Source organism: Hemicordylus capensis, chromosome 5 (genome assembly GCF_027244095.1).
Source record: "Hemicordylus capensis ecotype Gifberg chromosome 5, rHemCap1.1.pri, whole genome shotgun sequence".
Lineage (NCBI taxonomy): Eukaryota > Metazoa > Chordata > Lepidosauria > Squamata > Cordylidae > Hemicordylus > Hemicordylus capensis.
The window spans coordinates 36358974-36372435 of NC_069661.1; the positions used below are offsets into that span (position 1 = coordinate 36358974).

A 13462-nucleotide genomic window follows, 5' to 3' on the forward strand; every position below is an offset into this window, starting at 1 on the left:
TTTAAGTCCCAGAGTGATTGCTTGTCGTCAGCCTATTGGTTGATCAGGCAATAAACTTGCATCTTTAACTAACAATTTAATTAATAAATTGCCCCAAATAATCAACTAAATTTTGCTGTTCTGTTTATATGTCACCAGAATATGGAAGCACCCCCTTCTCCCAGCCTCTTTTCTTGTGGTATTAGACTGCTTTTGACTTTCTGTTATGGTACTTAAATTCTGGGGCCCAGAACTGGACACAGTACTCCAAGTGAGGTCTGACCAGCACAGAATAGAGTGCATGAGAAGAGAAGAACTTAAACGACTCTAGTATTATGGTGAATTAGATTATATTACCAAGTTTGATTCTATCCAGTTAGGACCATGGTTTTCTGGCCTCCTACTAGTGTTAAATATCATATCCAAACTAAGAAGATGGTCTTACTGTCAGTGTGTCTGTCTACCTAACATTACACCCACAATCCACTGAGGATCTATTTCATGTATCTAACAAAGTGAGCTCAAGTCCAAGAAAGCTCATGCCATAATAAATTTGTTAGGGTGCATGTTTGTTTTAAGGTAACACAAGAGTCCTATTTAGTGTTTGCTGTAACGGGCTAACTCAGCTATATTTATGGAATTTCTTAACAGTAATGCTTTTCTTTTGATACATGACCTATATCTTCCACTTGGTGGTGCTACAAATATGCAAATAGATTTAAATAATGGTTTGAGAGTAATCTTTGGATTACAAAGTGCATAAAACCCTTGTGGCAAATTGCTGAAACCTGGACTTTAAAAGAGCATGTTATGAAGGCTTTTTATATAGAATTTGGTTGAAATCTCTTAAGGAGCATTGGAGACTTAACAATACCTGGCGGTGCCTACTGTATTACTGATGTTTTGCTTATAATTCACAAGCAAAATGTTTTTCAAAGGCTAGGGTTGGGTTTATATGCACTTCAGTACATAAGTTGGTAGGGGTGTGCACGAACCATTTGGCACGGTTCAGTCCAAATTTGGATTGAACCGCCGTTATTTGAACAAGTTTGGTTGAATCAATTGGCTGGGCCGTTTGGTTAGACAAACTGGTTTGAAGTGGTTCGTGATTGAACTGCTTGAACTGGCGTGGCTCGTGGTGGTCCAGTTCGTGATTGAACCAGTTCTGCGCATCCCTAACAGTCTGTCAGGTTTTTTATATTATATATATCCAAAAGAGTACATTTCTAGTGACATACATATATGTGACTGAAAAGTGCCGTGAAATGAGAGGTTTTTTAAAGTGTCCCTGCTGTCACCATAGCTCTAAAACCCATCTTGTGCTAAAATGTAGATTATTTAAACTTTGGTTCCATATTGATACAAGGACAATTCCAAGGGCAATGTAATTGGGCATGTTACCACTTTTTCAATGACTGTAGCCATAAGCAAATTTTCAAGTTAATACTATATATACCCATTGGTAAGAGAACATGTACTATAAGGCCATGATTTTACAAAATCCTTAAATATTATAGTGTCCAAAATATGCAAAACTTCTGTAAAGGAATCAGAAAAGACAACCAAAAATTCTGATTCCATTACCGACATGTCAGGCACTATAATGCTCAAGAGTTTTGTTAAAAATATGGCTTTATAGTAGGAGATGTTCTCTTGCCACTAGATGTATATAATATTAACTCCAAAATGTGCTTATGGCTACAGTAACTGAAAAAGTGGTTCTTGCCTGATTCTGTTACCCTTGGAATTGCCCACAAGTTTTCCTGTGTTCAAGTGTTAGTCGTGTTTGCAAATCAAAAATGAGATCTGTTTTTAAGAGAGGTGAGCAGAGTCTGCTTGAAGAAAGATACTTTGCATCAAAACAACATATTGTCAAGCTGCACATTGAGAGCTTTAACTAACACGAGCCTTTTACCATTTTTCTACAGGCACACGATATTTGTTAGCAACACTTCGTCCTTGCCTATCACAGACATAGCCAATGCTACTACCAGGCAGGACCGATTTGGTGGCTTACATTTCTTTAATCCAGTGCCTATGATGAAACTTGTGGAGGTAGGTGGCCTTGCAAACTTTCTAAAATCAGTGTTGAGGAATGGGAGTTCAAAGTGCCACCTGTGTATTACTGAGATTTACCTGTGTGCTCCTGTTCTTGTCCAGACAGCTGATGACTAGCAGCAAAGAAAGTATAAGCTGCTCTTTTTAAGATGGTGATTGGGTGAAGAGTTTCATGGGCAGTGTTCTGTACTACATAGAAAGCTGCCTTGTACTGAGTCGCACCATTGGTCCATCTAGCTCAGTATTGTCTACACTGACTGGTAGCAGCACATTTTGCGCAGAATTCTCTCTCAGCCCTACCTGGAGATGCCAGAGAGTGAACCCGGGACCCTCTGCATGCAAGCATATGCTCTTCCACTGAGCGATGGCCCCATCCCCTAAGGGGTGTATCTTACTGTGCTCGCATGTAGTCTCCCATCCAAATGCAAAACAAGGCAGACCCTGCTTAGCAAAGGGGTCAGTTCATGCTTGCTACCACAAGACCAGCTCTCGTCTCCACCCGGGGGCAACTTCTCATGCAGTGTTGTGTATTCGGATTCAGGTGCCTAAAAACAAAACATATTCAGGACACTGCAGGTGTCTCTTTGTCTCTTCAGAACAAAGTGAGGGAAAGCAGATGCCCTGAAAGGACTGTCTCTAGGCTGTTTGAGCTTTTGATATTTTGCCTGAAACTATTTTATGAATGATAACTTACTGTTGCCACAAATGGATAACTTGCATAATGGTTTCATTGCTAGGTTATCAAGACACCGATGACCAGCCAGAAGACCTTTGAGTCCCTCATGGATTTCAGCAGAGCATTGGGGAAGAATCCAGTGTCTTGCAAGGCAAGTACATTTTAAATGGAAGAAGGGAGGTCTAGTCTAGGTATATTCAAAAGCTTGTCATAGAAATGGTGCTTATAACTGTGTTGCCTTTTTTCCAGTTTGAGACAGCCGCTGAAGGATTAGTGTAGATCTGAAATGTATTCAACCAATAAGTCGCCTTTGAAATTTGTGTGCCTCTTTCTTGTTAAAATAGGGAGCTGCCTCGTACAGCGTCAGACTATTAGTCCGTCTAGCTCAGTACTGTTTACACTGACTGGCAGTGGCACAGTGGTTTCAGGAAGCGTTTCCTGGAGACCCCAAGGATTGCACCTAGGACTCTCTGCATGCCAAGCAGATGTCTGACCACTGAGCTACAGCCCCATCGCTCTGTTTCTCCTGTTCAGGCATTTAGCCTGAACATAGGGGGCTGTGTCTGCTGTCTGTGTGGAGGGAGAGATGGGAGCATGACAGCGTGCCACATTGACACACTCCATAGTCCAGCTCCCATGCTGTTCCCAAGTACAGTGTTTGTCTCTAGAGACAAAATTAAAATAAATAATAAAGCAACATTTGCATTTTGTGTTGGAAGTCTTGCTTTTCCAAATACAAAGCAAAAATGGTATGTGGCCATAAGGGGGCTTCCCTACAGCCATATGTTAAATTAAAACAAAAACAAAAAAACACCATGTTTATAAGCTCAGACTGCAGTGAGTAGAGTTGGGAAGTTCAAGGAGAAGCAGCCGTGTTTTCCAAAATGCACGTGGCAAGTAGTGAGTCGGAATTTCCTGAAGAGGGGAATCCTGTAGGAAAATGAAGAAATGAAAAAGGGGAAAGCAAATGTTATGCAGTGGGCTGGGTGAAGGAAGTTTGGCACATGAAAAGAACGAGCTAATAATATTTTGTCGTTGAAATACCTCATTGGATTGCAATACTGGTCTGTTTTAATCCCTTTCTTTCTGTTCATAGGACACTCCCGGGTTTATTGTGAACAGTCTTCTTGTGCCGTATCTGATGGAAGCAGTTCGGCTTTTTGAGAGGGGTAAAGATGCGCTGTTTTGATGATAAGAGCTTATTCTGTGGTGTTGCTAAACTTGGTCCTCTAGCATCTGTTTTGCATCGCAGGTGTCTATATGAAATGCTGCAGTTCCTGATATGTGGAGAATTGACCTGTTGCCTACTCCTTTGCACAGTCCTGCAGCTTGAAAAGTCCACACTAGATCCATTCTGATGTGTATTTTTCATCAAGACACTTACTCTGGTTTCTGAGGAGCCTTCTCCATTGTGTTTGTGGTGTTGTGCTGCTGGTGCTTCCTAGTATGCTCATCTTATTCAAGGGTCACATTTTTAAAATACCACATGAACTAGAAGTTTGATGGAGTTTTGAATGTTTACATAGCCAGTCCAAAAGAATACATGGCACATGGGTGCATGTTCCTCATGACGGTGTTGTACTAACAATAACCAATATAAGTACTTGAGAGAAATCTTCGTTTGCTTATATAGGTTCTAGTACAGTGTATATAGACCAAATATAGATAAAGCTTCAGACAGCAAAATATAGCAAAGATTACAAAGAAGATTAGTTCAAGGAGCATTGTACTTAGAAACTGTAATGTAAAGCAAGTCAGGCGAGGAAGCCCAAAGGTTTGGATCTCCTTTTTTATCCTAGAATTTATCATGACTGTATAGAACCATAATATTCCAATTCTCTCTCTATACAAAATGTGTTTACTGTTTCTTCTTTGATCTATTGCTCCTTTAACTCAGATCCATAATTACTGTATTTACCTGAATCTAAGACTAGGTCCCTCCCTCCCAAGTTCTTTGAATTTAAGACCACTTCCTGATCTATAATATCAGAGTCCTGTTCCTTTCAAATAAATGCAGGTATAACTCAACCTCTACTTTTAAAGTGGATTGTCTTAACTTTAGGTAAATACAGTAACCCCTTCGAAGTAGATATAAATTCTTTCACTAATCCTTATGCTTGTGCGGGTGGGGGGTGGGTAGTAGGGCACAGATAGCTTAAAAAAAAACCCATTCTGAAACATCTGGTAAACTTTTTGGAAAAATACTTGAGTTTCAGGTACAAAGGCTGTAGGTAAGAAGGTCATAATCTCTAGATGTAGCTTAAGTAAGGAAAATGGGATGATTTTATTTTGGTATCCATGACAGCTGGATCAAGTGGGACAGGCAGGTAATGGGGAAAGAAGAGAGCAGCTGGCCAGAGTAAGAATGATGAGGTGGGGAGCAGATTAATTGGTAATACAAAGTGCTGGCTCTCTTTGTAGTTGTGTTGGAAGAAAGAAGGGATTCTGACACTTCGTTTTTTCTTTCAAATATTAGAGCCAATTAATTCTTGAAAATCGTCTTGTCTGCTTCAAAAAACAAACAAACCAGTTTGCTGTCTGAAGAGCTAAAGAGAAAGTTACTCTCTAACTGTTCAGACGTAAGCCCCCTTTCCATGGCTGTCTGCTATTAAGAATGTTGTTTTTTAAACATTTTATTTGGAAGGCAGCTCCCTCTTACAGATGAAAGGCATCCATTATCAGGATCTCTGTAAATATATTTTAAATATTAAAAGCTTCCTTTGTAGTTCATAAAAGTGAGTTTTTAAAACTAAAGGCGTGCCAATGTGGAAACTACTTTTGTTCTGTCATATAAAACTCCTTGGCTAAATGTTGTATAATTTATGCACTCAGGTATGCAACTATTTTACATTTAGAAGGATGAAACATTGGAAGTAGCTTTTTCTGATGAAGCGTCTTCTTAGATCTAACTTTTATTGTTTTTCGTGACTTCAGCTTTTGTTGTTTATTTGGTTGTCTTGCTTTTGTTGTTTAATCTTGATTTGAACGTAATCAAGATTAGAGGTTCAGAACCTGTGTGTGTGGAAGGGGAGCAGGTTCTAAATTATATAGTGCCATGAATGCTAATGCTGCTTTACAAAGTACACATGACAGAGCCTAATCCTGAAAAGCTTAAATCTAAAATTTGACAAGAGGAGAGGAAAATGGAGGCAGGGATAAACTGAGGAAGAATATGTTGTTTCATTTACACATAACATTGTAGAATATGGGGACTGGGGATGAGACAAAGGCTTTAGAGAAAAGTTGGGTTTTAAGGAAGGATTTAAAGGAATTAAGAGGTTGCATCACGGGGAATTATTGGAGACAGTTCCAGGCATAACGGGCAGCAAAGATGGAGGTTGTAACTCAGTGGCAGAGCGTCTGCTTTGCATGTAGATGGTCCTGGGTTCAATCACTGGCATCTCCAGGTAAGACTAAAGAAAAAATCCTGCCTGAAATCTGGGAGAACTGCTGCCAGTCAGTATACTGAGCTAGATGAGCAAATGGTCTGACTCTGTATAGGGCATCTTCCTATATTCCTATGAGGAGTTTGAGGGACCCAAATGTGTTAAGTAGGTTTGCATCTTGCTGTAAAAATATTTGTGTTTTTATGCCAGTAGAACGGGTGAGTCCCAGTGGAATTCTCTTCCACTGTGCATACAAAAGCATGAATAGCCTATGTTTTGGTTTTCAGTCTTCCCTTCTACATTCAGGGAATACTTTCTGCATTTACTTGCCTTGGGGAGCTCCTAAGCATCTGCCACAGAACCTCAGCATGTTGCAAAGGATTTTGGGACATGATCTTGAGTGTATGCTCCATTCAGGTGGAGTTCTGACAAGGCTTTAGAACATAAGAACAGCCCTGCTGGACCAGGCCCCAGGCCCATGCAGTCCAGCATCCTGTTTCACACAGTGGCCCACCAGATGCTTCTGAGAAGTTCACAGGCAAGTGGTGAGGGCATGCCCTCTCTCCTGCTGTTGCTCCCCTGCAACTGGTATTTAGAGGCATTTTGCCTCTGAGCCACCAAATTGATAGACCTGTACTCTGTGAATTTGTCTAAGTCCCTTTTAAACCATCTAAGCTAGTGGCCAGCACCACATGCCATGGCAGAGAATTCTATAGATTAATTACATGCTGTGTAAAAACGTACTTGCTCTTGTTGGTCCTTAATTTCCCAGTCTTCAGTTTCATGGGATTACCCCTGGTTCTAGTGTTGTTGGAGAGGGGGAACAATTTCTTGCTGTCTACTCTCTCTACTCCATGCATAACTTTATACACTTCAATCATGTCTCCCCGTAGTCATCTCTTCCAAACTAAAAAGCCATAAATGCTGTAGCCTCAGCTCATAAGGAAGGTGCTCCAGGTCCCTGATCATCTTGGTTGCCCTCTTCTGCACCTTTTCCAGTTCTACAATGTCCTGAACAGTGACCAGAACTGCACACAGTACTCCAAATGTGGCCACACCATAGATATGAATAAGGGCATTATAAAACTAGAATTTTTATTTACAATCCCCTTCCTAATGATCCCTAGCATGGAATTTGCCTTATTCACAGCTGTCACACACTGAGTTGACACTTTCAATGAGGTCATCCCCAAGATCTCTCTCTTCACCAACAGCTCAGACCCTATCAGTGTATATATGAAGTTGTTCTTGCCCCAATGTGCATCACTTTACACTTGCTTACATTGAACCACATTTGCCATTTTGTTCCCTACTCATGCAGTTTGGAGAGATCCTTTTGGAGCTCCTCACAATCTGTTTTGGATTTCACTGCCTAAATAGTTTAGTGTCATCTGCAAATTTGGCCACTTCGCTGCTTACTCCAACTTCTAGATTATTTATGAACAAGTTAAAGAGCACTGGTCCCAGTACATCCCTAGAGGACTCCACTTCTTACTTCCCTAACTGTCCATTTATTACTACCCTCTCTTTCCTGTCCTTTAACCAGTTACCAATGTACAACTGAAACTGTCCCCTTATCCCATGACTGCTAAATTTACTTAAAAGCCTTTGGTGGTGAACTTTGTCCAAAGCTTTTTAGATGTCCAAGTATACTATGTCAACCGGACCAATTTTATCCACATGCCTGTTGACACACTCAAAGAACTCGAAAAGGCTAGTGAGGCAAGACTTGCCCTTGCAGAAACCATGCTGGTTCTCCTTCAGCAAGGCCTGTTCTTCTATAGGTTTAACAGTTTTGTCCTTAAGAATGCTTTGCATCAGTTCACCCAGTACAGAAGTTAAACTAACCAGCCTATTATTTCCTGAATCCACGCCCACCCCATCCCCGGATCCCTTTTTGAAAATTGGAGTTGCATTAACTACTGCCCAGTCCTTCAGTACAGAGCATGATTGTAGGGACAAGTTACATTTTTTTGCTAGAAGATCAGCAACTTCACATTTGAGTTTCTTCAAAACTCTTGGGTGGATGCCATCTGGCCCTGACAATTTAATTTTTAGATTTTCAAGATAGTTTAGAACAGGGATACTCAATATAGGGTCCCCAGATGTTATTGGACTTCAACTCCCTTAATCCTCAACCAAAGGCCACTGCAGCTGGGGATTATGGGAGTTGAAGTCCAATAGCATCTGGTGACCAAATATTGAGAATACCTGGTCTAGAACATCCTCACTCTTCCCCTCAAACTGGGCCCGTTCTTCAGCCTCCAACCCTGAGAAGCTCAGTTCTGGAGAGGGTATATGGTCAGTATCCTCTGCCATGAAGACAGATGCAGATAACTCATTCAGTTTCTCTGCAATACCATCCTTAATAATCCCCTTTCACACCCACATCATCTAAGGGTCCAGCCACCTCCCTGGCAGATTTTCTGCTTCTGATATATTTAAAGAAGCTTTTGTTATTCCACTTGACACTTCTAGCTGTATGCTCCTCTCTTTTTGCATCCCTTATTGCCTCCTTGCATTTCCTTTGCCAGAGTTTATGTTCCTTCCTGTTCTCTTTATTTGGGCAAGACTTCCATTTTCTGAAGGAATTCTTCCTCCTTTTTATAGCTTCCCTGACTACTTGTTAGCCATGCTGGCGTCCTCCTGAACTTGGTGGTACCTTTCCTCCTTCTTGGTATACATAACAACTGAGCTTCTGTTTTTGTGGTTTTTAATAAGTTCCATGTTTTCTGGTGGATTTGATCCTCCTGACTTTCCCTTTCAGCTTCCTTCTTGCCAATCCCCTCATTTTTTAAAAAAGAGGTTTCCTCTTCTGAAATCCAACACATGTGTGTTGGACTGCCTTGGCAGTGCTCCACTTGCATATAAGCTGAATTGGATCACACTATGCTCACTGTTCCCCAATGGTTCTCCATCTCTTGACATCCCACACCAGGTACAGGACACCACTCAGGATTAAATCCAAGGTCACCTTCTCTTTGGTTGCACAACTGACTGTTCTAAGGCACATTTAGAATGTCTAGAGATTTGGCCTCCCTGTCAATTCCTGAATGTGAATTTGCCCAGTCTGTGTGAGGGTAATTGAAGTCACCCATTATTACAGCTGCCTCTTTTCAACACCTGATTTGCTTCTCCAACTCCAGATCACTCTCAGCGTTTTGATCCAGCGATTTGATCCAGAGGTCCCTAGTAACACACTTCCTTTCAGTCCTTGTTTTGTCACCCATAATGATTCTGTGGAGGACTCCAGTCCTCCTAGGTCTTCTAGCTTGGAATCTATCCCTTCTTCAATATCCAGTGCTAGTCCACCCCCAATCCTCCCCTCTCTGTCTCTGTAGAGTTTGTATCCAGGAATAACAGTGTCGCACTGGTTCTCGCCATTCCACCAGGTTTCAGTTATGCCCACTATATCTATGTTTTCATTAGCAACCAAGCACTTCAGCTCGCCCATCTTGGGTTGGAGGCTTCTGGCATTGGTATATAAACACCTATACGTTGAATATCTTACCTGGCATTGGCGTGTGTGATCTCTTTTTGGCCAGCTGTCGTGTTTCCATCTGCTCTACTCCTGGTTCTACTCTGTCCCCTTCTGGTTTATCTGAAACATTTGCACCCTCACACCTTAGGGGATTTTTGCTTGCCAAACCAGATACTACCCAGATCCTGTCGGCAGTCCCCCAGGCATAATTTTAAAGGCTGCTCTTTAACCTTTTTGATTTTAAGTCTGGTTCCATCTTGGCTCAAGTGGAGCCCATCCCTTTTGTTCAGGCTTTGTTTGCCCAGAAATGTATTCCAGTGCCTAACAAATCTAAACTCCTCCTGGCACCACTGTCTCATCCACACATTGAGACCCCTCAGCTCCGCTTGTCTGGCTAGCCCTGCACGAGGATCATGTAGCATTTCAGAGAACACTATCCTGGGGGTCCTGGACTTTCCATATGCTATCTAGCAGCCTGAATTTGGCTTCTGGTACCTCCCAACAGCATTTCCCAATATTGTTGGCACCGATGTGCACCATGACAACCGACTGCTCCCTAGCACTGTCTAACAGCCGATCTAGATGCTGCGTGACATCCGTAACCTTTGCACCAGGAAGGCAAATCGCCATGTGGTCTACATGTGGATCGCAAACCCATCTCTCTAAGCCCCCAACGATCAAATCACCCACTACTAGGAGGTCCCCGTCCCCAGAGGATGATCCTCTGTGCGAGATGATATGGGCGCATTACCCGGCTGCTTGTGGGCATCACTTGCTGTTTTTGCAAATTGACTGCTGCAATTCTGCAGGTTCTGCAGTTGCGCCCCCTCACTGGTGGGTTTATAGGGATAGAAGATTAAATCCTCTCTTACTGCTCTCTTGTGGGGTCAAATAAGTATTGAATACATATCTGATTTCTATGCAAAACCTTTGCAAAGGCATTGGTGCTGGTCAACACTTGGTGTGTTCAGTATCCACAGCAAGTGGTCACTAGCTTCTGGACAGTTGCACCTTTCCTGAGCCTGTGACATGCAGAGGGCTCTAATTAGTTTTGTTAGGCTATATGTAGGAGAATTGTGCTCATTGTTAAAAAGGAAAATGGATGCTGGATTGTGTTAATGTGGCTGCCAATTCTTCTAGGAGATGCATCAAAGGAAGATATTGATGTTGCCATGAAGCTGGGGGCAGGCTATCCCATGGGCCCATTTGAACTCTTGGACTATGTTGGCTTGGATACTACTAAATTTATTATTGATGGTATGGTACTTGGATTTATTTTTTATTATTTTTGGTGAAGCTTAATTGCAACATATATGGTTATACCATCCCTAGTTAGTCTAAAATTCAGTGGGCATTCTGTATACCTTTTAGCTGTGTTGAACTCCACTTCTCTTCTTAGTGCAAGGGGAATTGCCTTTTTAGCCTTGAGAGTTGTAGAAGAGGCTCACCTCTTCTGCGTGTGCCTCTCTATGTGATTTGACTACTCTTGGAATTGCTTATATGTGGTGTCTGCTTCCACTATGTGGAAGTGGCATGGACCCTGAGGAATCCCAGTTAATTATGTCGAAACACAGTCTCTTTAAGCCAGAGAGAATCAAGTTGGCACTTTGCCTCTATTTATAAGTTTCCCCTGTCATTCAAGGTGGAATTCTAGATTAGTGGTCAAATGAATTTTGTCTAGTTTGTAAACTACTGGCAACTGCCAGTATAGATGACACACAAATCATTTCTCCATATCAGAGCCATCAGGAAAAGGCAGAACCTCTCTAAACACCTGCCTGGAGGCAGTGATGGGCTGGATGAGGGATAACAAACTAATCCAAATAAGACAGAGGTGCTCGTTGTGCAAGGTCGGAACTCAGGAGACAATTTTGATCTGCCAGTTCTGTATGGGGTTACACTCACCCGGAAGGAACAAATACATAGTCCAGGGGTTCTTCTGCATTCAAACTTAGTTTATTTCTTTGTTATACCAGCTGCGTCCATTTGAGATAAACTACCTCAAAACAGTAGTACATATGCTGGTAACCTCCATACTTGACTACTGCAACGTGCTGTATGTAGGGCTACCTTTGTATGTAGTCCGGAAATTGCAGCTGGTTCAAAATGCAGCAGCCAGGTTGGTCTCTGGGTCATCTTGAAGAGATCATATACTCCTATATTAAAGGACCTACACTGACTCCCAGTAAGTTTCTGGGCAAAATACAAGGTGCTGGTTATAAAGCCCTAAACAGTGTAGGCCTGGGGTATTTAAGAGAATCTTGTATTTACTATGAGCCTCGTCACCCATGGAGATCATCTGGAAAGGTCTGTCTGTGGTTGCCAACAGCTTGTCTGGTGGCCTCTTGGATAGGCCTCCTCTGTTACCACCCAAAGACTTTGGAATGTACTCCCTGCTGAAATAAGAGCCTCCCCATTTCTGACAGCTTAAAAAAAAGTCTTAAAAGCTTGGGTGAATAAATGCGTCTTTAAACTAGAATTATGGTTTAAACTGTTTTAATGTTTTAGTTTGTTTTGTAGTTGCGAACCGCCCAGAAACGCAAGTTTGGGGTGGTGTGGGCATTATTCATTCATTCATTCGATTTTTATACTGCCCTTCCGAGCTGGCTCAGGGCGGTTTACAATTAAAAAACAGAAAACATTAAAAACAATTAAAACAGAAATACAAATATAAACACCAATTTAAAAACATCTTAAACAATTAAACTATCAAAACAATTAAAACCCTGATAACCAGGTTAACATTAAAACAATTAAAACGAATTAAAAACCCTGAAAGGCCAGGCCAAAGAGATGGGTTTTAAGGGCTCTCTTGAAGGTCAGTAAAGAATTAAGATTACGAATCTCTGCTGGGAGTGCATTCCACAGCCCTGGAGCAGCTACAGAGAAGGCCCGCCTCTGTGTTGCCACCAAACGAACTGGTGGTAACTGGAGACGGAACTCCCCAGATGACCTTAACGTGCAGTGGGGATCATGTAAACATATAATAAACAAAGTAGTTCTCCAGACGTTTGGGCCTGCTTCTCTTACTACAAATCCGATTGGCTGGCTGAGTGTTAAGGCCACGGCTGTACCACTTCTAATATCTCACTGCAAGCAAACAGGGAGGCTCTTTCTTTCTCTCCCATTAATTCCTTCCCCAAAGCAGCTTCTCTTGCTCCTCACCTGTCCTGCAGCAAAATTCTCCTGGAACTTAGGGATTTTGATGTTAGACTTTGTCAATGTAAACTTCTTTACATTCTGCCATTTTGTAAGTGGCTCCACCTTCCCAAGCTACTGTTTCATTCTGGTAACACCCATTGCTCTAGCGCCAAAAAAAAAAATGTAGCTCATGGAAGTCTTAAATCTGCCTACCTGTCATCTAGTTGTGATGACTTTTAAAACCCTGTCCATAGTTGCCATTCTGATTTAATCACTAAGCAGTTGTATTGGTATTTTCTAGTGCTGTTAGTTGCCATGACCCTAAAGGTTATCTATATATATAATTCTCCTGGGTGTGCCTTGGAATGTGCATCCCAGCGCCCAGCTGATTGGCTGAGGCGCACCCAGGAGGATTGGTCACCATGGCAGCGGCAGGCCTGGCCGCAGAGGCAGCGACGGGCCCAGCCCAGCCACGGAGGCAAGGCCCGGGAGGGGGGCAGAAAGTGGCGGTGGGGAGGAGAGGCGGCTGGGCCCAGAAGAAGAGACTGGGGCAGAAGTGGGGGGGAGAGGTAACCGCCGGCCCCAAAGAGCGTGTGGGGTCGGCTAGTATTCTGCATATTTCTCAGAGGAGAAAGGCCCGCACTTCAATTCAGACCTGAGACTCTGCCAGCTTAAAGGTGTCGGCCTCAGGGAGGAAGTATCACCAAACCCCAAGCAGAATATCAAGGCATAGCCTTGAAT

General features: G+C 42.4%; 1 protein-coding gene across 4 annotated transcripts in view; it reads left to right on the plus strand.

The window, feature by feature from the left end:
- HADH (hydroxyacyl-CoA dehydrogenase) overlaps nt 1-13462 on the plus strand; it is an 80044-nt gene that overhangs the window by 14036 nt on the left and 52546 nt on the right. For all 4 annotated transcript variants that reach the window (XM_053252509.1, XM_053252508.1, XM_053252510.1 and 1 more), the window contains exons 4-7: nt 1908-2034; nt 2775-2864; nt 3810-3882; nt 10721-10837. In XM_053252509.1, the coding sequence (XP_053108484.1) occupies nt 1908-2034; nt 2775-2864; nt 3810-3882; nt 10721-10837 (407 nt within the window). The remainder of the gene's footprint in view (nt 1-1907; nt 2035-2774; nt 2865-3809; nt 3883-10720; nt 10838-13462) is intronic.